Source organism: Suncus etruscus, chromosome 19, assembly GCF_024139225.1.
Source record: "Suncus etruscus isolate mSunEtr1 chromosome 19, mSunEtr1.pri.cur, whole genome shotgun sequence".
In the NCBI taxonomy this organism is placed as follows: Eukaryota; Metazoa; Chordata; class Mammalia; order Eulipotyphla; family Soricidae; genus Suncus; species Suncus etruscus.
In genome coordinates this window covers 31,224,889-31,242,078 of record NC_064866.1, presented here as the reverse complement: position 1 = coordinate 31,242,078, position 17,190 = coordinate 31,224,889, and the positions used below count along the sequence as shown (strand labels likewise).

The window sequence follows — 17,190 nt, the reverse complement described above, 5'->3', positions numbered from 1 at the left end:
TAATTGATTTTGTTACTGGTTTCTTGGAAGTGTTTTAATTCTTAGTTTTTTAAATCCTGTGAGCATAAGACATTCCACAGCCTTTTAGCCTCTCAACTTTTTAGTTTTCTTTTTTTTTTTTTCAGATTTTGATAATTTGTTATATCTCTAGTACTTATGAACAACTTTTTCTTTCTTTGCTTTAAATTTTATATCTTTTGTGGGTTCTTCATAGCCCCTACCCATTCCATGCTTGTCCTTCCACCCACACCCATGCCAGGGAGTCAAGCCCATAGTATCACAAGTAAGGAAGGCATTTATTCTACTGCAGAGCCACTTCTCCAGTCCTATGTTGCTTCTTGTTTGTTTGTTTCATTGATGGTAGAACCTTTCTTTGGCATAGAGCTTAGTCAGTCTGGGGCAGTTGGCTGAGAAGGCTTTTGTTTTGTTAAAAAACAACAACAACTAGAAGACAGCTGAGAAAGTAGGAAGATAAAAGGCAAAGGATTTAGAAAAGCTTTTACTTAATTAAAAAAAGTTAAAAAAAAAAGTTTTTACTATATAAATTAATGCATATAAGCAATTTAAGTGTTAACCCTTCCTCTAATTCATTCTTCATAGTACTATATTTTATGATTATTATATTCTATCAAACAGATAATCATTTTCTTCCTTTAAATTTGTTTTATTTTGTTTTTGGGTCACACCCGGCAGTGTGTCACACCCGGGTTACTCCTAGCTCTATGCTCAGAAATCCAGAAATCGCTCCTGGCAGGCTCAGGGGATCATATGGGATGCCAGGATTCAAACCACTGTCCTTCTGCATGCAAGGCAAATGCCTTACCTCCATGCTATTTCTCAGGCCCCGTCCTTTAAATTTAAGCTTTTTTTTGTTTTGTTTTGTTTTGTTTTGTTTTGGTTTTCTTTGGGGGGGGCCACACCCAGTGTCTGCTCAGAGGTTACCCCTGGCTATTCGTTCAGAAATCACTCCTGGCTTGGGGGGACCATATGGGATGCTGGGGGATCGAACCACAGTTCGCACTAGGTGAGCGTGTGCAAGGCAAATGCCCTACTGCTTGTGCCACTGCTCTGGTCCCTAAGAATTATTTTTAATGATTGTAAATAAACTAATGGGACCATTAGTACTTCTGTAGTAGTATAGCAGGAAGGGTGCTTACCTTGTATGAGGCTGATCTGGGTTCTATCCCCTGTACTCTATATGATTTCCAAGCCCTGGAAAGAGTAAGCCCTTAGCACCTCCATTGTGTGGTTGCAAATAAACAAACAGCAACAAATCATCCTTTTTTTGTGTTTTGTTTATTTTTTGAAGTATTTTAGAATAACATCCTTTCCACCATAACATATTACTTTTTTTTTATCTTAATTTTGATACAAAACCAGCTGTTTTATACTGTTCTCTCAGAAGATATTTCCTCCCCTCTCCACAAACAACTCACATACTTAGGCTTTAGAAAAATATTGAATATTTTATCCTTTTTTTTTAATTTCTTGAAGCTCAGCTGAAGAGGAAAATTCGCAAAACGTCAAAGTGGAACTTTGGCTCCATAATAAAACGAAAGAAAATCACACAGGTAAAAGATGATAGCAAAAATGTCACGGATGACAAAACTGAGAGTGATACAGAGGAAAATCAGGAAACAAGTATAGATCATAATGAGACTGGAAACACAGGAGAGTCTTCACTGGAAGAAAATGAAAGCAAAGTAGAATTGGGAAATAATTCAAGTACTTGTAATACTGAGAATGAACTCAACGAAAGTAGGAAGACTATATCTTGTCCAGAATTGAAGAAAGACAACATTGCTTGCAATGGAGATGCTTCTAACTCTCAGATTATAGATGTTTCTGATGAAAATGAAGAAAAAGGTAAGTTTTTATTTTTCCTTAAAGGACTCATTGCAGGGCCGGAGAGATAACATGGAGGTAGGGCATTTGCTTTGCATGCAGAAATTTGGTGGTTCTAATCCCAGCATCCCATATGGTCACCCAAGCCTGCCAGGAGTGATTTCTGAGCGTGGAGCCAGGAGTAACCCCTGAGCGCTGCCATGTGTGACCCAAAAACCAAAAAAGGGGGTGGGGAGCTCTTTGCATCTCAATTTATTCTTCTATCCTTGTCTTTGACTATGGGTGTTAATTGATTAGAAAAAAACACCATCTTGAGTATTTGACTAGAAAATCCCTTAATAAAAGCATGCCATTAGACTGGCCTGAATTGAAATAGATAGTTGCTAAAAGTAATGATGTGTTTGGAGGGTTGATTTTTTTTTTTTTTTTGGTTTTGGTTTTGGTTTTGGGTCACACCCCGTAGCGGTCAGGGGTTACTCCTGGGTCCATGCTCAGAAATCGCTCCTGGCAGGCTCAGGGGACCATATGGGATGCTGGGATTTGAACCAATGACCTCCTGCATGAAGGACAAACGCCTTACCTCCATGCTATCTCTCCGGCCCCAGGATTGAATAATTTAATCTGAAGCAGGTAGCAAAGTGCCTGTGGTAGGGGACTTCTTGATTTTTAAGCAAAATAATTGGCTTTTGTTGCCATATGATGTTTATTAAATGTGTCCCCATCACTCCTCTATCTTTAATATAGGGTAAGTTGAAAGTCATTTACATATGAGGGGGGGGCTTACAAGTTACTTTGGGGTCATAGGACCATAGTCCTGAGGGCTTAGAAAACCCATTTGTGGGGCACAGTGTCGTTTGCCTTGCAAGCAGCCGATCCAGGACCAAAGGTGGTTGGTTCGAATCCCGGTGTCCCATATGGTCCCCCATGCCTGCCAGGAGCTATTTCTGAGCAGACAGCCAGGAGTAACCCCTGAGCACCACCGGGTGTGGCCCAAAAACAAAAACAAAACAAACAAAAAAAAAAGAATGGGAAATAAAAATTATAAAAAAAAAAGAAAAGAAAACCCATTTGTATGGTTTGGTGCACTGCCCAATGCTACTGGGACCAATCAAGATTAGATTCATTTGTGCTAAAGGAACTATCCAGTGCTGGGATTGAATTTAGTTCCCTATGTACATAAGGAATGAACCCTTGATCACTAGCCTATTTCCCTAGCCCTGGAAGTATTCATATTTATTCTCCTGTAGTCTGTTAGAATTGTTCTATCTGGGGGCCGGAGAGATAGCATGGAGGTAAGGCGTTTGCCTCTCATGCAAAAGGTCATCGGTTCGAATCCCGGCGTCCCATATGGTCCCCCATGCTCGCCAGGAGCGACTTCTGAGCATGGAGCCAGGAGTAACTCCTGAGCACTGCCGGGTGAGACCCAAAAAAAACCAAAAAAAAAAAAAAGAATTGTTCTATCTGGATCTTCTTGGACTTTTACCAGTAGACAGATTTGGTTTTTAAATATTTAAAATCTAAGTATTTCATCTTATAAAACAAAAGAGGTAACTTGAGGAGTGAAGCGCAGGTACAGCATGTGCCAGGCCCTGCTAGTTTGCTCCCCACTACTACATGCTAACCTTTCCTCTCCCTCTGCCATCCACTTAACCTCCAGTTCTAGACGGGTGACTTCCAAGAAATACTGCACCCAGAGCATTACAGTGCCAGCCCAAGCAATAAACTGTTAGACTTACATTACCTACTCACTTGTCATTGATAGTGGCCCTGGGACTTTGGAGTGCCTCTGGGGATGGCTCTCCCAAGTGTAAGGGAGTAAAACTTTTAAGTTAACTCTCTTATTTGGCCACACTTCTCCTGGCTCTGCACACAGGCATCACTCCTAGCAGTGCTCGGGAACCATATGGGATGCTGAAGATAGCAAGGCAAGCAACATACTCATTATGCTATCACTCTAGACTCAATATTTTAATTTTTTTTAGTTAGTTTTTTGGGGGAGAGGGTCATACCCGACGGTACTCAGGGATCACTCCTGGCTCTGTGCTCAGAAATCGTTCCTGGCAGGCACAGGGGGACCACATGGGATGCCAGGATTTGAACCACCATCCATCCTGGTTTGGCAACATGCAAGGCAAACGCCCTAATTCTGTGCTCTCACTCCAGTCCCTAAAATTAATTTTTATCTAAAATTAATATCCTTTCCAACTCTTAATACAATAGGTAGCAACAGATACGGTATCTGTACCAACTAATGTGAGAAGTACTGACTTTTTGATAACATGAATGACAGCATCTTCATCTTTCAGCAGATTCATTAAAACATAAATTATTTTTCATAGAAACATGTTGTATTACCCTTAGATATCACAATGTCTTAAAATATTTAAATAATAGTTGTTGTTTGTTTACTCTAGAAATTTGTGTTCTGCGAATGACTCGAGCTAGACGTTCCCAAGTAGAGCAACAGCAGCTCATCAGTGTTGAAAAGGCTTTGGCAATTCTTTCTCAACCTACACCCTCACTTATTGTGGACCATGAACAGTTAAAAGTATGTAAATTGAAATTTAGATACTTTCATTGTATACATTAATAGCATAAACTATCAAAAATTTGTATTGATTTGAATTTAAATGATACTTTTTTGAAAGGATTGAATACAGGATATGGAACCTAGAAGTGATGAAGCATTTCACTACTTTACATGCTTTATTTCTTTATTTATTTTTGTTTTTTGGGTCACATCTGGCAGCGCTCAGGGGTCACTCCTGGCTCTACGCTCAGAAATCGCTCCTGGCAGGCTCAGGGGACCATATGGGATGCCGGGATTCGAACCACCATCCTTCTGCATGCAAGGCAAACTCTGCCTCCATGCTATCTCTCCGGCCCCTTTACATACTTTTTCAAAATTTCACATAATTAAACTAACTGTACTTTACTAATAGTGTCATGAGATGCCCTGCCAAAATGTTAATCTCGTTTGAGATTGTGTTTTTCGTTTTTAGGTATTCATAGCTAGAGTGGAAATTGTTATTAACCACCTTAGCTGTAGTTTCTAGAATGAGAGGTAATCAGGACAAAGGCAAGGATATAGAATGACAGTAGGTTTTTTTTTAATATAAAATGTTTATTTAAGCACCATGATTACAAGCATGATTGTAGATGGGTTTCAGTCATAAACAGAACACCCTTCACCAGTGCAACATTCCCACCACCAATGCCCCCCCCCCCCCCTTCTCAACCCCTGCCTGTATTCAAGAAAGGTAGAATGACAGTAAAGGTAATTCAAGTTAAATGTCGGTCACTAGTCAGGGGTTTCATTAGCTTCATTGATTTTTCTCTGGTTTAAATCCTAAAGAGTACCCTACTTTTCAAAATTCAATTTTATATTAACAGCCGTGTTTTCTTTTAGAACCTTTTGAAGACTGTTGTCAAGAAAAGTCAAGGATATAATATTTTTCAGTTGGAAAATTTGTATGCAGTGATCAGCCAGTGTATATATCAGCATCGCAGGGACTATGACAAAACAAAACTCATTCAGGTAAACCTATATGTGAAATTATGAGGAATTTTTATTACAAGGAATTTTAAATATGCGGATTACTTTGTTTCTAGCTGCTATTACTTTTTATGTTCTTTAAATTAGCACTACAGTAGTTTTTTGTTTGTTTTTCTTTGGTTTTTGGGTCACACCCGGCAGTGCTCAGGGGTTACTCCTGGCTCTACGCTCAGAAATAGCTCCTGGCAGGCTCGGGGGACCATATGGGATGCCGGGATTCGAACCACAGTCCTTCTGCATGCAAGGCAAATGCCTTACCTTCATGCTATCTCTCCGAACCCCAGTAGTTTTTCTTGAATGAAGAATGAAATTGATATCTGAAAATTTTTATTTTGTGTGTTAAAGAGACAGCTTTGTTTAAGAAAAACATTTGTGGGCCCGGAGAGATAGCACAGTGGCGTTTGCCTTGCAAGCAGCCGATCCAGGACCAAAGGTGGTTGGTTCGAATCCCGGTGTCCCATATGGTCCCCCGTGCCTGCCAGGAGCTATTTCTGAGCCAGACAGCCAGGAGTAACCCCTGAGCACCGCCAGGTGTGGCCCAAAAACATAACAAAACAAAGAAAAAAAGAAAAACATTTGTGTTATTCTCAGGTACAAGGTTTGGTTTACTTTTTAATTACTACTTTAGAAATAAATCTTGGGTAATAACTACGTGTAGCATAGTATATATTCATTATTAGAATCTGCTACCTATATACTAGTATGTACTGTTCAGTGTTTAGTCTACCTACTATGCTGTTTTACGTACATATATAATACTAGTACCTACAAAATATAAAATGCTATTAGTCAATTCTGCCTTAGCAAATTATATTAACTTGTAAGTTAACATGAAAATGTTTCAGATTTAATTATTGAAGTCCCTCAGTGCTAACAGTTTATATAATAATGTTAAATACTGAAGTAAATTTATTTAACATAAACCTTAAGTTTGTTACTATGCTGGGGAAGGGGCAGATAATGACAAAAAATTGTGGTGGAATAATAATGTTCTGTATAGTTTTCTATATTGAAACTTACCGCTTATTTTTTTCCTTTTGCTACTTTTCCTTTCTGTCCTTGATCTAGAAAATGGAGCAAGTCATAGAAAACTTCAGTTATTCAAGATCATGATGACGTGGGATCAGTGGTTTTTATATCCGGTTGCTTTTTCATCCATTTTTGCAATGTCCACATAACTGATGCAAGAGTAAAAAAAAAAATCCTGCATCTTTAAAGAAAAGATTGAAATAGTAAATAAATATATTTAAAGTTTCCTTGTATTTATGTACATGTGTAAGGTTTAAAAAAGTTAAATATTGGAAGTTTGATTTAATTGTACAGCTTATCTATAGTAAAAATGATGCATTTCAAGAAGTTGGAGTATGACCAACTCATAATAGTGTTTTGTTTTGTTTTTGGGCCACACTCGGTGACACTCAGGGGTTACTCCTGGTTATGATCTCAGAAATCGCTCCTGGTTTAGGGACCATATGGGACGGTGGGGATCGAACCCAGGTCCGTCCTGGGTCAGCCGCATGCAAGGCAAATGCCCTCCTGCTGTGCTATTGCTCCGGCCCCACAATAGTTATTTTTAATAATGCTTTGTGTCACTTATGTGGAAGATGATTAAGTGACTTTGACAGTTTTAGTTTTAAGCACTTATTTTTATTCTTCCTTAAAGAACTTCTTTTGTGCCAGACTAGAAACTTAACCATTTTTGTCTTTTCCAACCTTTGTGTCTGTTTTCTTCAGTGTTTACCTCACATTCTCCTTGACCCCTGTCCACTCACTTGAAAGCTAGTGTTCAAGTCATAAGTTGCAGGAGGACTATTGAATAATTTCTGGCAAAATATAATTTTGTATTTGAATGTCAAAAATCGATTTATAAACTTTTTATAATTTGTGTAAATAAAGGTTTGAAATACTCTTGATTTAATTTTCTCAATATATACATAACAAATAGCTACTTTGCTAAACATCTTTTTATTAGCACATTTATCATTCAAAACTGTATATGCTTTTTGATTTGTTGCTTAGGTATTTTTTATAAATGCATTTTACATACCATATATTAAAATTTCTGTATTGCTATAAAAGTACATCCTTAAAGCAATAAGTCACTGTTGTACTTTTATTTTAGGAGATATATTTATTTTCTCTTCTCTTTTTTTAATTTTTTATTTTATTTTTTTTTTTTTTTGGTTTTTGGGCCACACCCGGTAACGCTCAGGGGTTACTCCTGGCTATGCGCTCAGAAGTTGCTCCTGGCTTGGGGGACCATATGGGACACCGGGGGATCGAACCGCGTTCCGTCCAAGGCTAGCGAAGGCAAGGCAGGCACCTTACCTTTAGCGCCACCGCCCGGCCCCTAATTTTTTATTTTTAATTAAACAAATATGCAAAGAAAAAGGGCAAGGTAAAGTTACAATGAAAGGACAAACACCCATAAACAGAATTTTCAGAGGAAGTCCCCTTGCTGATATCTTAACTTTGAACTTTCGGCCAAAGAACATTAAGAAAAATAAAACAGAACCCATGTACAATTACTTTGTCCCTCAAGTTCCCAGATTGTAATACATTATAATATTTCTTAGCAGCACACAAAGCAATCTAAAGCCATAAGACTTATGTAACTCCTTAAACATTGAAGGCATAGTATTTTTTACATTTCCATGCACATGCATATTAGTTTAAGTTAACCTCAAAAGTTTAAGTGGATTTTTTTTTTTAAGGATTAGAGTCAAAGGAGCACAGTAAAAACTGTGTTAGAGTGACAATTATTGTTTGCATAGGCCCACCAAAATATGAGGGACATGGAAAGGAAAGGCCTTGGACTAAATACGAGGAGACCCTACCCCTGAAGTTTCCTGGCATAAGACCAACTCTAGGCTCCAGGCAAACTAGTTTGTCCAATCCAAGTCATTGTCTGTAGTGCCAACACACTTGTATTTTTCACACAGTCTCTGTTGTTGGTATCATGTTTCTGTTTTAAAGATCCAGGAATCTTCATATCCTACATTGAAGTCAGGATGTGGAGCGTCCTCTAGTTTCACCTCACAAAGGGCTGCAGAGAGCCACATCCTGTAAGCAGGTTGTTGTTGTCAAGTCTTCTTAGTGTTAAGGGAAGTCTCTTTTGAGCAGGTCGATGTCAGAGCAGCGGTAGGGTCTTCCCTGGTAGAGGATTGCTTCCAAGTGATGTTATAAAAAAAACCTTTGATATTTCATAGAAAGCTTCCCTGGTTCAGGGGTCATTATGTCAATGTTCAGGGTGTAAGGTTTGTGTGTTCCAATCTCTATTAGATAAGAACTTATTTGTTTTTTTGTTGTTTTTTTTTTTTTGTTTTGGGTTTTGGGTCACACCCGGCGGTGCTCAGGGGTTACTCCTGGCTATCTGCTCAGAAATAGCTCCTTGCAGGCACGGGGGACCATATGGGACACCGGGATTCGAACCAACCACCTTTGGTCCTGGATCGGCTGCTTGCAAGGCAAACACCACTGTGCTATCTCTCCGGGCCCCAAGAACTTATTTGTATGTATAGTATTTTCCCATTTTAATGTGCCTCTGCAAACAAGGAACATTGCCACGTGGCCTTATCAGCGCATATGGGGAGGTGGAGGAAAACTCCCCTATGCATACACAAACTGCAGAGGCAAGAGCTGGGCTCAGAGACCGCACATGCCAGGACTCCTGTTCCTCATCCACTGGTATGTTGGAGGTACTGGCTGAAAATTCCCATATGCATACTAGGCCCCCTGCAGGGGTGTCTTTTCTTACTGATATTCATTTTCAAAAGTGCTCGGGCGCAAATACCCTTTTTAACATCATCCAAAAATATTCTTATCCTTAAGTTATGTTTTGTGTATGCAGAATGTCCATTTTGTATTCTGCCCTTTCGCACACCCCTACAAAGCTCATTTTTACTCCCTAATTCTCCCACCCCCACATTACTCTTTTTAACTTTAGTACTGCACAATCATAATCACAGACCAAAGCCGTGCATTGGATCAGCCCCAACTATTTCAAAAGACATAAAATGGATACGTATGTCTTTTGAATATTTTATGTGTTTTTTTCTTTGACAGCTATATCTCTTACTAAATATTCTCTTATACAGTGATGATTCTACCCACTTTTTATCTTTTCTTCTCTTTGTGAGCTGTTCAATAAGCAATTTTGGTGAAAGAGTCCCTCAGTTTAATGCTTATGATTGAACCATGTCATGGGTATTGTTGGACTTGTTCTTATGGCCCCGGTATAGTTATTTTCATTATGACTGGATAATTCTTTACTGGGATAGATATCTTTTTTTTTTTTTACCACTCAGACTGCATCCTCTCCCTCTACCCTTTCCAAAGGAAAGAGAACGATCATCAATGGCCAAAGGCAGTCACAGAAGCGACACCTAGAGCCGGCTTCAGGCTCAGGAGAGGACACTCTGGCTTCTCCTTGTGGCTTCGGGTGCTCTACATCATCAAAGACTTCTCTAGTCACATACTATAGAGATGATCCCTGAAAGTATAGTCTTGGGATAGATATCTTAATTGGAGATACTAGCTTAGATAATGTGCAAAACTATGCCAGTCAATGAAAGCATTTGAATATGTTTCACACAAAAATATCTATACTTATTTTTATTGAACTTTATATATAATTTATTTCAAATGCATCCTTTTTTTTGTTTGTTTTGATTTTTTTTGAGCCACACCTGTTTGATCCTTAGGGGTTACTCCTGGCTAAGCGCTCAGAAATTGCCCCTGGCTTGGGGGACCATATAGTATGCCGGGGGTGGGGGGGGTCGAACCATGGTCCTTCCTTGGCTAGCTCTTGCAAGGCAGACACCTTACCTCTAGCGCCACCTCACAGGCCCCCAAATGCATCTTTTATAACTAAATTTCATTTTGTATTTGTAGTTTCTGTAATAAACTTTTTTTTTTTTTTTTTGCTATTTTTGGGGGCCACATCCTGTGACTCTCAAGGGTTGCTCCTGACTGTGCACTCAGAAATCGCTCCTGGCTTGGGGAACCGAACCAAGGTTTGTCCTGGGTCGGCAGCATGCAAGGCAAATGCCCTACCACTGTGCTATTGCTCCAGCCCCATCTGTAATCAACTTTAAGGGTGAAAATTGCTTACTAAAGTTGTTTCTTCATTATTTTTAAATTTCCTAAAAATAGGGGACCAGAGCAATAGGACAGCAGTAGGGCGTTTGCATTGCATGTGGCCAACCCCAAACAAACCCAGGTTCAATTCCCGGCATCCCACATGGTCCCCAAGCCTGCCAGGAGCGATTTCTGAACACAGCAAGGAGTAACTCCTGAGCGTCACTTTTAATGTGGCCCCAAAACCAAAATAATAAATAAATATTAAAATTTTTTTCCTAAAAGTAATTTAAGTGCAAAGCAGGTACAGAATTCTTTTTTATCTATAATTTTGATGTTATAATACTTGCAATAGCTATGTACTTTAACTACAGAGATTAATGTTCCTCTATCTTTTTGTGACATACTTGTCTGCAGAAGGAAAGTAAAATGTCCTCTTTTCCTAGGCAGACTTATAAAACCAAGGTGAAATTTCAAATCCAGGACTTCTAATGTTTTGCTTTCAAGTTCAGTCAGTAGTAGTAAATAGGCAAGTAAAAGAAATAAAACACAAATTGGAATTGAAGGATTAAAATTATATGCAAGTAACATGACCTTGTATATTAAAAATCCCCAAAGAATCCACAAAATATATTAGAACTAAAAAGCAAGTTTAACAAAGCTTAGGGATAGAAGATAAACAGATTAATCTTCTGAAAATAAAATTAGAAAGCAGGGGCTGGAGTGGTGGCGCAAGCGGTAAGGCCTTGCCTGCGCTAGCCTACTAGAGTCGACCATGGTTCAATCTCCCGGTGTCCCATATGGTCCCCCAAGCCAGAAATGATTTCTGAGTGCATAGCCTGGAGTAACCCCTGAGTGTCACCGGGTGTGGCCCCCCCAAAAATTAGAAAGCAGCTTTTTATTTACACTACTGAGACATCAAAACACCTTGAATAAATTTAGCCAAGAAGGTGCAAGACTTGTACATGGAAAACTACAAAGAGTTGCTAAAATAGATGAGAACTAAATAGACAACTCAATATTTTAAAACTTAAGATCACAAACAGCACTTTACCCCCAATCTGCAGAATTAGTATAATTTTTTTTTTGGTCCTGGATCGGCTGCTTGCAAGGCAAACGCCGCTGTGCTATCTCTCCGGGCCCTAGAACAGTCTTTATAGTCCTTACTCTACAAATAATTTGTAAATATATAAAACCACACAAAGGTTATTTCTTTAATCTCTGAAACCTATGATTCTTTTTTGGGGGGGATACACCCATTGACCCTCGGGGGTTACTCCTGGCTATGTGCTCAGAAATCGCTCCTGTCTTGGGGGACCATATGGGACACCAGGGGATTGAACCACGGTTCATCCTAGGTCAGCCACATGCAAGGCACTGCACCACTGCTCTGGCCCCACCTATGACTATTTCTATGGCAAATCAAAAGATTCTTAAATTGTAATTAAATATCTTGAGATTATTCTGGAATCCTTGTGTGGATCCTAAATGCAGTCAAGCATGCTTCTGAAAGGAGTGGGGGAAGCAAGCATTTGAACAAAATGCAATGTGATCATCAAGTCATATTAGTCATGCAACTTAAGCCACAACAACACAGGCAGCCACCAGGAGCTAGAAGCAAGGGACCTGTCTTCTAGGGTCTCCAGAGGAGCAGCATCCTGCCAATGCCTTTGAGTTTTGTCCTCGTGATTACTGATTTTGAACCTGCTTTAGAACTATGAGAGAATACATTCACATTTAAACTACAGTGGGGCTGGAGCAATAGCATAGCAGGTAAGGGGCGTTTGCCTTGCGTGTGGCTGACCTAGGTTCAATCCCCAGTATCCCTCAGGGTCTCCTGAGCTTGCCAGGGGCGATTTCTGAGTGCAGAGCCAGGAGTAACCTCTGAGCACCGCCAGGTATAATCAAAAACCAAAAATAAGGTAAAGTACTACACTTGTATTCTGAAATTTTTTTTGTTTGTTTTGGTTTTGGGTTTTGGGTCACACCCGGCAGCACTCAGGGGTTCCTCCTGGCTCTACACTCAGAAATCACTCCTGGCAGGCTTGGGGGACCATATGGGATGCCGGTATTCGAATCACCGTCCTTCCGCTTGCAAGGCAAACGCCCTACCTCCAAGCTATCTCTCCGGCCCCCATATTCTGGAATTCTTTTTTTTGGTGGTTTTTGGGTCACACCCGGCAGTGCTCAGGGGTAATTCCTGGCTCCAGGCTCAGAAATTGCTCCGGGCAGGCACGGGGGACCATATGGGACGCTGGGATTCAAACTGATGACCTCCTGCATGAAAGGCAAAAGCCTTACCTCCATGCTATCTCTCCAGCCCTGTATTCTGGAATTCTTACAGCATCTACAGACAATACAAGATTAGAGAAATAATACAGGAGTTAAGGTACTTAACTCTGTTTCTATCCTTGGCCGGTCCCTTTAACACCAACAGGTGTCACTCCTTAGCACAGTCAGGAATAGTCCCTGGTACCGGCTAGATATGCACAATTTTCTTCCCAAATGAAGTCATTGGCAGAATGTTTAGTAAGCTCTTGTTGCTAGCTGACCATGCTGTTATTTCTGAACATTAAGTGACTTCTGCTACACATTGGCATCTAAATTGGTGTGTTCCTGTGAGGATGACAGCATCAAACAAATGAAATTGTCCAGTAATTCAAAGTACTGTTACGGAAACCGCAGATTTTGTGGGGCGTGTTTTTGGCTTCCAGGTCTCTCAGGAGTAAGAGAAGACAGGCATACTTGGAATTTGGTCAGATTGGTGTCTCTGCAGAGAATTGTAGAAGTTTGGTGAAGCAGGGATATAGGCAAAAGGGTGATAAAGGTCATGGATGCAGCAGGCCTCTTCCAGAGATTGCCAGCTTTCAGCTGTGTGCCCAATTGTACCCTTTTTTTTTTTTTTTTTTTTTTTTACAGCTTGGTTTATATCCCTTTTGTTTGTTTTTGAACCACACCTGGTGACACTCAGGTTACTCCTGGCTTGGGGGACCATATGGGACACCCGGAAATTGAACCACGCTCCATGCTAGGTTAGCACTTGCAAGGCAGATGCCTTACCGCTAGCGCCACCGCTCCAGCCCTGGTTTATATCTCTTTTAAGAAAAGAATGGTCTGGGGCCGGGCGGTGGCGCAAGAGGTAAGGTGCCTGCCTTGCCTGCGCTAGCCTTGGACGGACCACAGTTCGATCCCCCGGCGTCCCATATGGTCCCCCACCCAGGAGCAACTTCTGAGCGCATAGCCAGGAGTAACCCCTGAGCGTTACCGGGTGTGGCCCAAAAACCAAAAAAAAAAAAAAAAAAAAAAAAAAAGAAAAGAAAAGAATGGTCTATGGGCCAGAGAGATAGCACAGCGGTAGGGAGTTGGCCTTGCATGCAGAAGAACGGTGGTTCAAATCCGGGCATCCCATATGGTCACCCGAGCCTCCCGGGGGCAATTTCTGAGCATAGAGCCAGGAGTGGCCCCTGAGTGCTGCCAAGTATGATCTAAAAACCAAAAAAAAAAAAGAATATTTTATGGAGCTGGTCAGGTGACTACATTGGTGCAGCCATAGGTTTGTTTTTGTTTTTGTTTTTTTAAGCTTTTTTCTTTTTCTTTAGTTTTTGGGCACTCCTGGTGAACTCAGATTACTCCTGGCTATGAGCTCAGAAATCGCTCCTGGCTTGGGGGACCATATGGGACACCAGGGATTGAACTGAGGTCCGTCCTGGGTCAGCCACATGCAAGGCAAATGCCCTAGTGCTGTGCTATAGCTCCGGCCCCTTTTTTAAGCTTTCTATTATTTGAGGTTCTCTGGATAACAGTATTATTATTGTTTTTAAATATGGAACGCTTCACGAATTTGCGTGTCATCCTTGCACAGAGGCCATACTAATCTTCTCTGTGGATAACAGTATTATTAATGATAGTTTCTAGTGCACATAATCATGGCTCCACACTTATTACTGAGTGTATCCCCCACTGTTGAATAGAGTTTTTGTTGTTGTTGTTGTTGTTGAATAGAGTTTGTTTTTCACATCATGAAATATTTTTAAGATATTTTAGTCTTGGGCCGGAGAGATAGCACAGTGACGTTTGCCTTGCAAGCAGCCGATCCAGGACCAAAGGTGGTTGGTTCAAATCCCGGTGTCCTATATGGTACCCCGTGCTTGCAAGGAGCTATTTCTGAGCAGACAGTCAGGGGTTACTCCTGGCTGTCTGCTCAGAAATAGCTCCTGCCAGGCACGGGGGACCACATGGGACACCGGGATTCAAACCAACCACCTTTGGTCCTGGATCGGCTGCTTGCAAGGCAAATGCCGCTGTGCTATCTCTCCGGGCCTGTAAATTTACTTTTTTTAGGATTCTAGGTTTGGTATTTGCTGCATTAGGTTGACTGTTGGAGTAACCAATAGTTACTACACTATTGAGAATAATCTTCCTTTGCTTGTGTTTGTTCCTCATGACTGAGTAGTACCTCTGGATTGGCCCCCTATCCTTACCTGTTCTCCACCCACAGGGGTGGTCCAACTCTTCCCAAAAGACCTTGGGCCAGAGAGACTTCTCTCGTTTTCGGTCACACTCTGCAGCGCTCAGGGGTTACTCCTGACTCTCCACTGAGAAATCACTCCTGGCAGGCACAGGGGACCATATGGGAAGCTGGGATTCGAATCATTGTCAGTTCTAGTTCGTGCATGCAAGGCAAACACCCTACCCCTATGCTATCTCTCTGGCTTCATGCCTGCTGGTACCTTTTGCCTGCTTGCAGATAGCTTGTAGTGGAAGTTCTTTTTTTTTTTTTTCTACACATTCAAGAATACAAAGATATTCATTGAATGAAAGACATATGCATGGATTGTGATTTTACAATGAGAAGATGTTATAATTCTAAATTATAAATTATAATATAAATTATAAATTTAAGCGATGAGTTTGCTTTCCTTCTATTTGCCGGTTTTATAGAAGTCAAAGTATGAGCACACAGACATACTTGTTAATGTTATATTATTTATCCATAGTAAAACTTAATTGAAATATAGTTATAGATAAATGGATGTTTCTTTGTATAATACATTACAGTGCATTGGCATTTGTCTTCTTTTTATCTAATATATCTACTAATTACAATTTATTCAAATTTTACTTAATTTGCTTCATTCATTATTATTCAGTTAAATATATTTTTTAGGAGATTTTTTTTCTTTATAAAAATTATATTGAAATTTTTTTTCCTTTTTTTTATAATGCAATGTATTGTATATAATAATATATTGTATATACATTGTATTCCATTATTGAATAACAATATTTTTTTTCTTAACACCACCCATCACCAGTGCAACATTCCCATCACCAATGTCCCAAGTCTCCCTCCTCCCCACCCGACCCCCGCCTGTACTCTAAACAGGTTCTCAATTTCCCTCATACATTCTCATTATTAGGACAGTTCAAAATGTAGTTATTTATCCAACTAAACTCATCACTCTTTGTGATGAGCTTCCTGAGGTGAGCTGGAACTTCCAGCTCTTTTCTCTTTTGTGTCTGAAAGTTATTATTGCAAGAATGTCTTTCATTTTTCTTAAAACCCATAAATGTGTGAGACCATTCTGCGTTTTTCTCTCTCTCTCTGACTTATTTCACTCAGCATAATAGATTCCGTGTACATCCATGTATAGGAAAATTTCATGACTTCATCTCTCCTGACAGCTGCATAATATTCCATTGTGTATATGTACCACAGTTTCTTTAGCCATTCGTCTGTTGAAGGGCATCTTGGTTGTTTCCAGAGTCTTGCTATGGTAAATAGAGCTGCAATGAATATAGGTGTAAGGAAGGGGTTTTTGTATTGTATTTTTGTGTTCCTAGGGTATATTCCTAGGAGTGGTATAGCTGGATCGTATGGGAGCTCGATTTCCAGTTTTTGGAGGAATCTCCATATCGCTTTTTTAGTGGAAGTTCTTGAACCTGCTTTATCTCCTTAACTTTGTGTGGATTATTTCCTGTGCCAGAGTTGCTTCCAGATTCGCGTTCCCCAATTCCTTGGGGTTGGGTCATGAGACTTCCACTACAGTTGACACTAAATGAGTGGCAGATGAATTAATGACAATGGATAAAGGGACTAGACACAGAGAAAAGTTTAAGGAGCAGAGTAAGTAAGACCAGAGAGGACCTGAGCTCCACCAGGAGTGATCCCTGAGTACAGAGCCTAACTCTAACCCCTGAGCCCCACTGGGTGTGGCCTAAACACCCCCCCAAATATACACACAGAATCATCTTAATTATATTTTCAGAAAATTTTCCTACCAATTAAATGTATAATAATGCCAAGGCCTAAAGGAACAAATTTTCACTTTGCACAAAGTTAAATTTAATTGTGGGGCCGGAGAGATAGCATGGAGGTAAGGCATTTGCCTTTCATGCAGGAGGTCATTGGTTCGAATCCCGGTGTCCCATCTGGTCCCCTGTGCCTGCCAGGAGCAATTCCTGAGCCTGGAGCCAGGAATAACCCGGAGCACTGCTGGGTGTGACCCAAAAACCACAGGAAAAAAAAATTTAATTGTGCTGCATTTTAACATAATTTGTGAGATTCAAATTAATCTAATTTTTTTTTTTTTTTAATTTTTGGTTTTGGGGCAACCATTGGCAGTGCTCAGGAAATACTCTTGGCTCTGTACTTGGAAATTGCGCCTGCCAGTGCTTGGAAGACTACAGATATAACCCCTCCGGGACCA

The 17,190-nt window shown here is 40.3% G+C and overlaps 1 protein-coding gene and 2 non-coding genes across 3 annotated transcripts in view; 1 reads left to right on the top strand and 2 right to left on the bottom strand.

The window, feature by feature from the left end:
* Positions 1-6,652, top strand: part of ATAD2 (ATPase family AAA domain containing 2) — a 74,463-nt gene extending 67,811 nt beyond the window's left edge. The window contains exons 26-29 of the mRNA XM_049765617.1: positions 1,495-1,866; positions 4,260-4,393; positions 5,255-5,383; positions 6,470-6,652. Coding sequence (XP_049621574.1) covers positions 1,495-1,866; positions 4,260-4,393; positions 5,255-5,383; positions 6,470-6,514 — 680 coding nt within the window. The 3' untranslated portion in view covers positions 6,515-6,652. The remainder of the gene's footprint in view (positions 1-1,494; positions 1,867-4,259; positions 4,394-5,254; positions 5,384-6,469) is intronic.
* Positions 6,653-9,699: 3,047 nt separating this feature from the next.
* LOC125997858 (small nucleolar RNA U3) lies at positions 9,700-9,909 on the bottom strand. The gene has a single exon (XR_007491857.1). It is a non-coding gene; the product is annotated as a small nucleolar RNA U3 (small nucleolar RNA).
* Positions 9,910-14,297: 4,388 nt separating this feature from the next.
* On the bottom strand, positions 14,298-14,408 carry LOC125997737 (U6 spliceosomal RNA). Its single transcript, XR_007491762.1, has one exon. It is a non-coding gene; the product is annotated as a U6 spliceosomal RNA (small nuclear RNA).
* Positions 14,409-17,190: the final 2,782 nt, after the last annotated feature.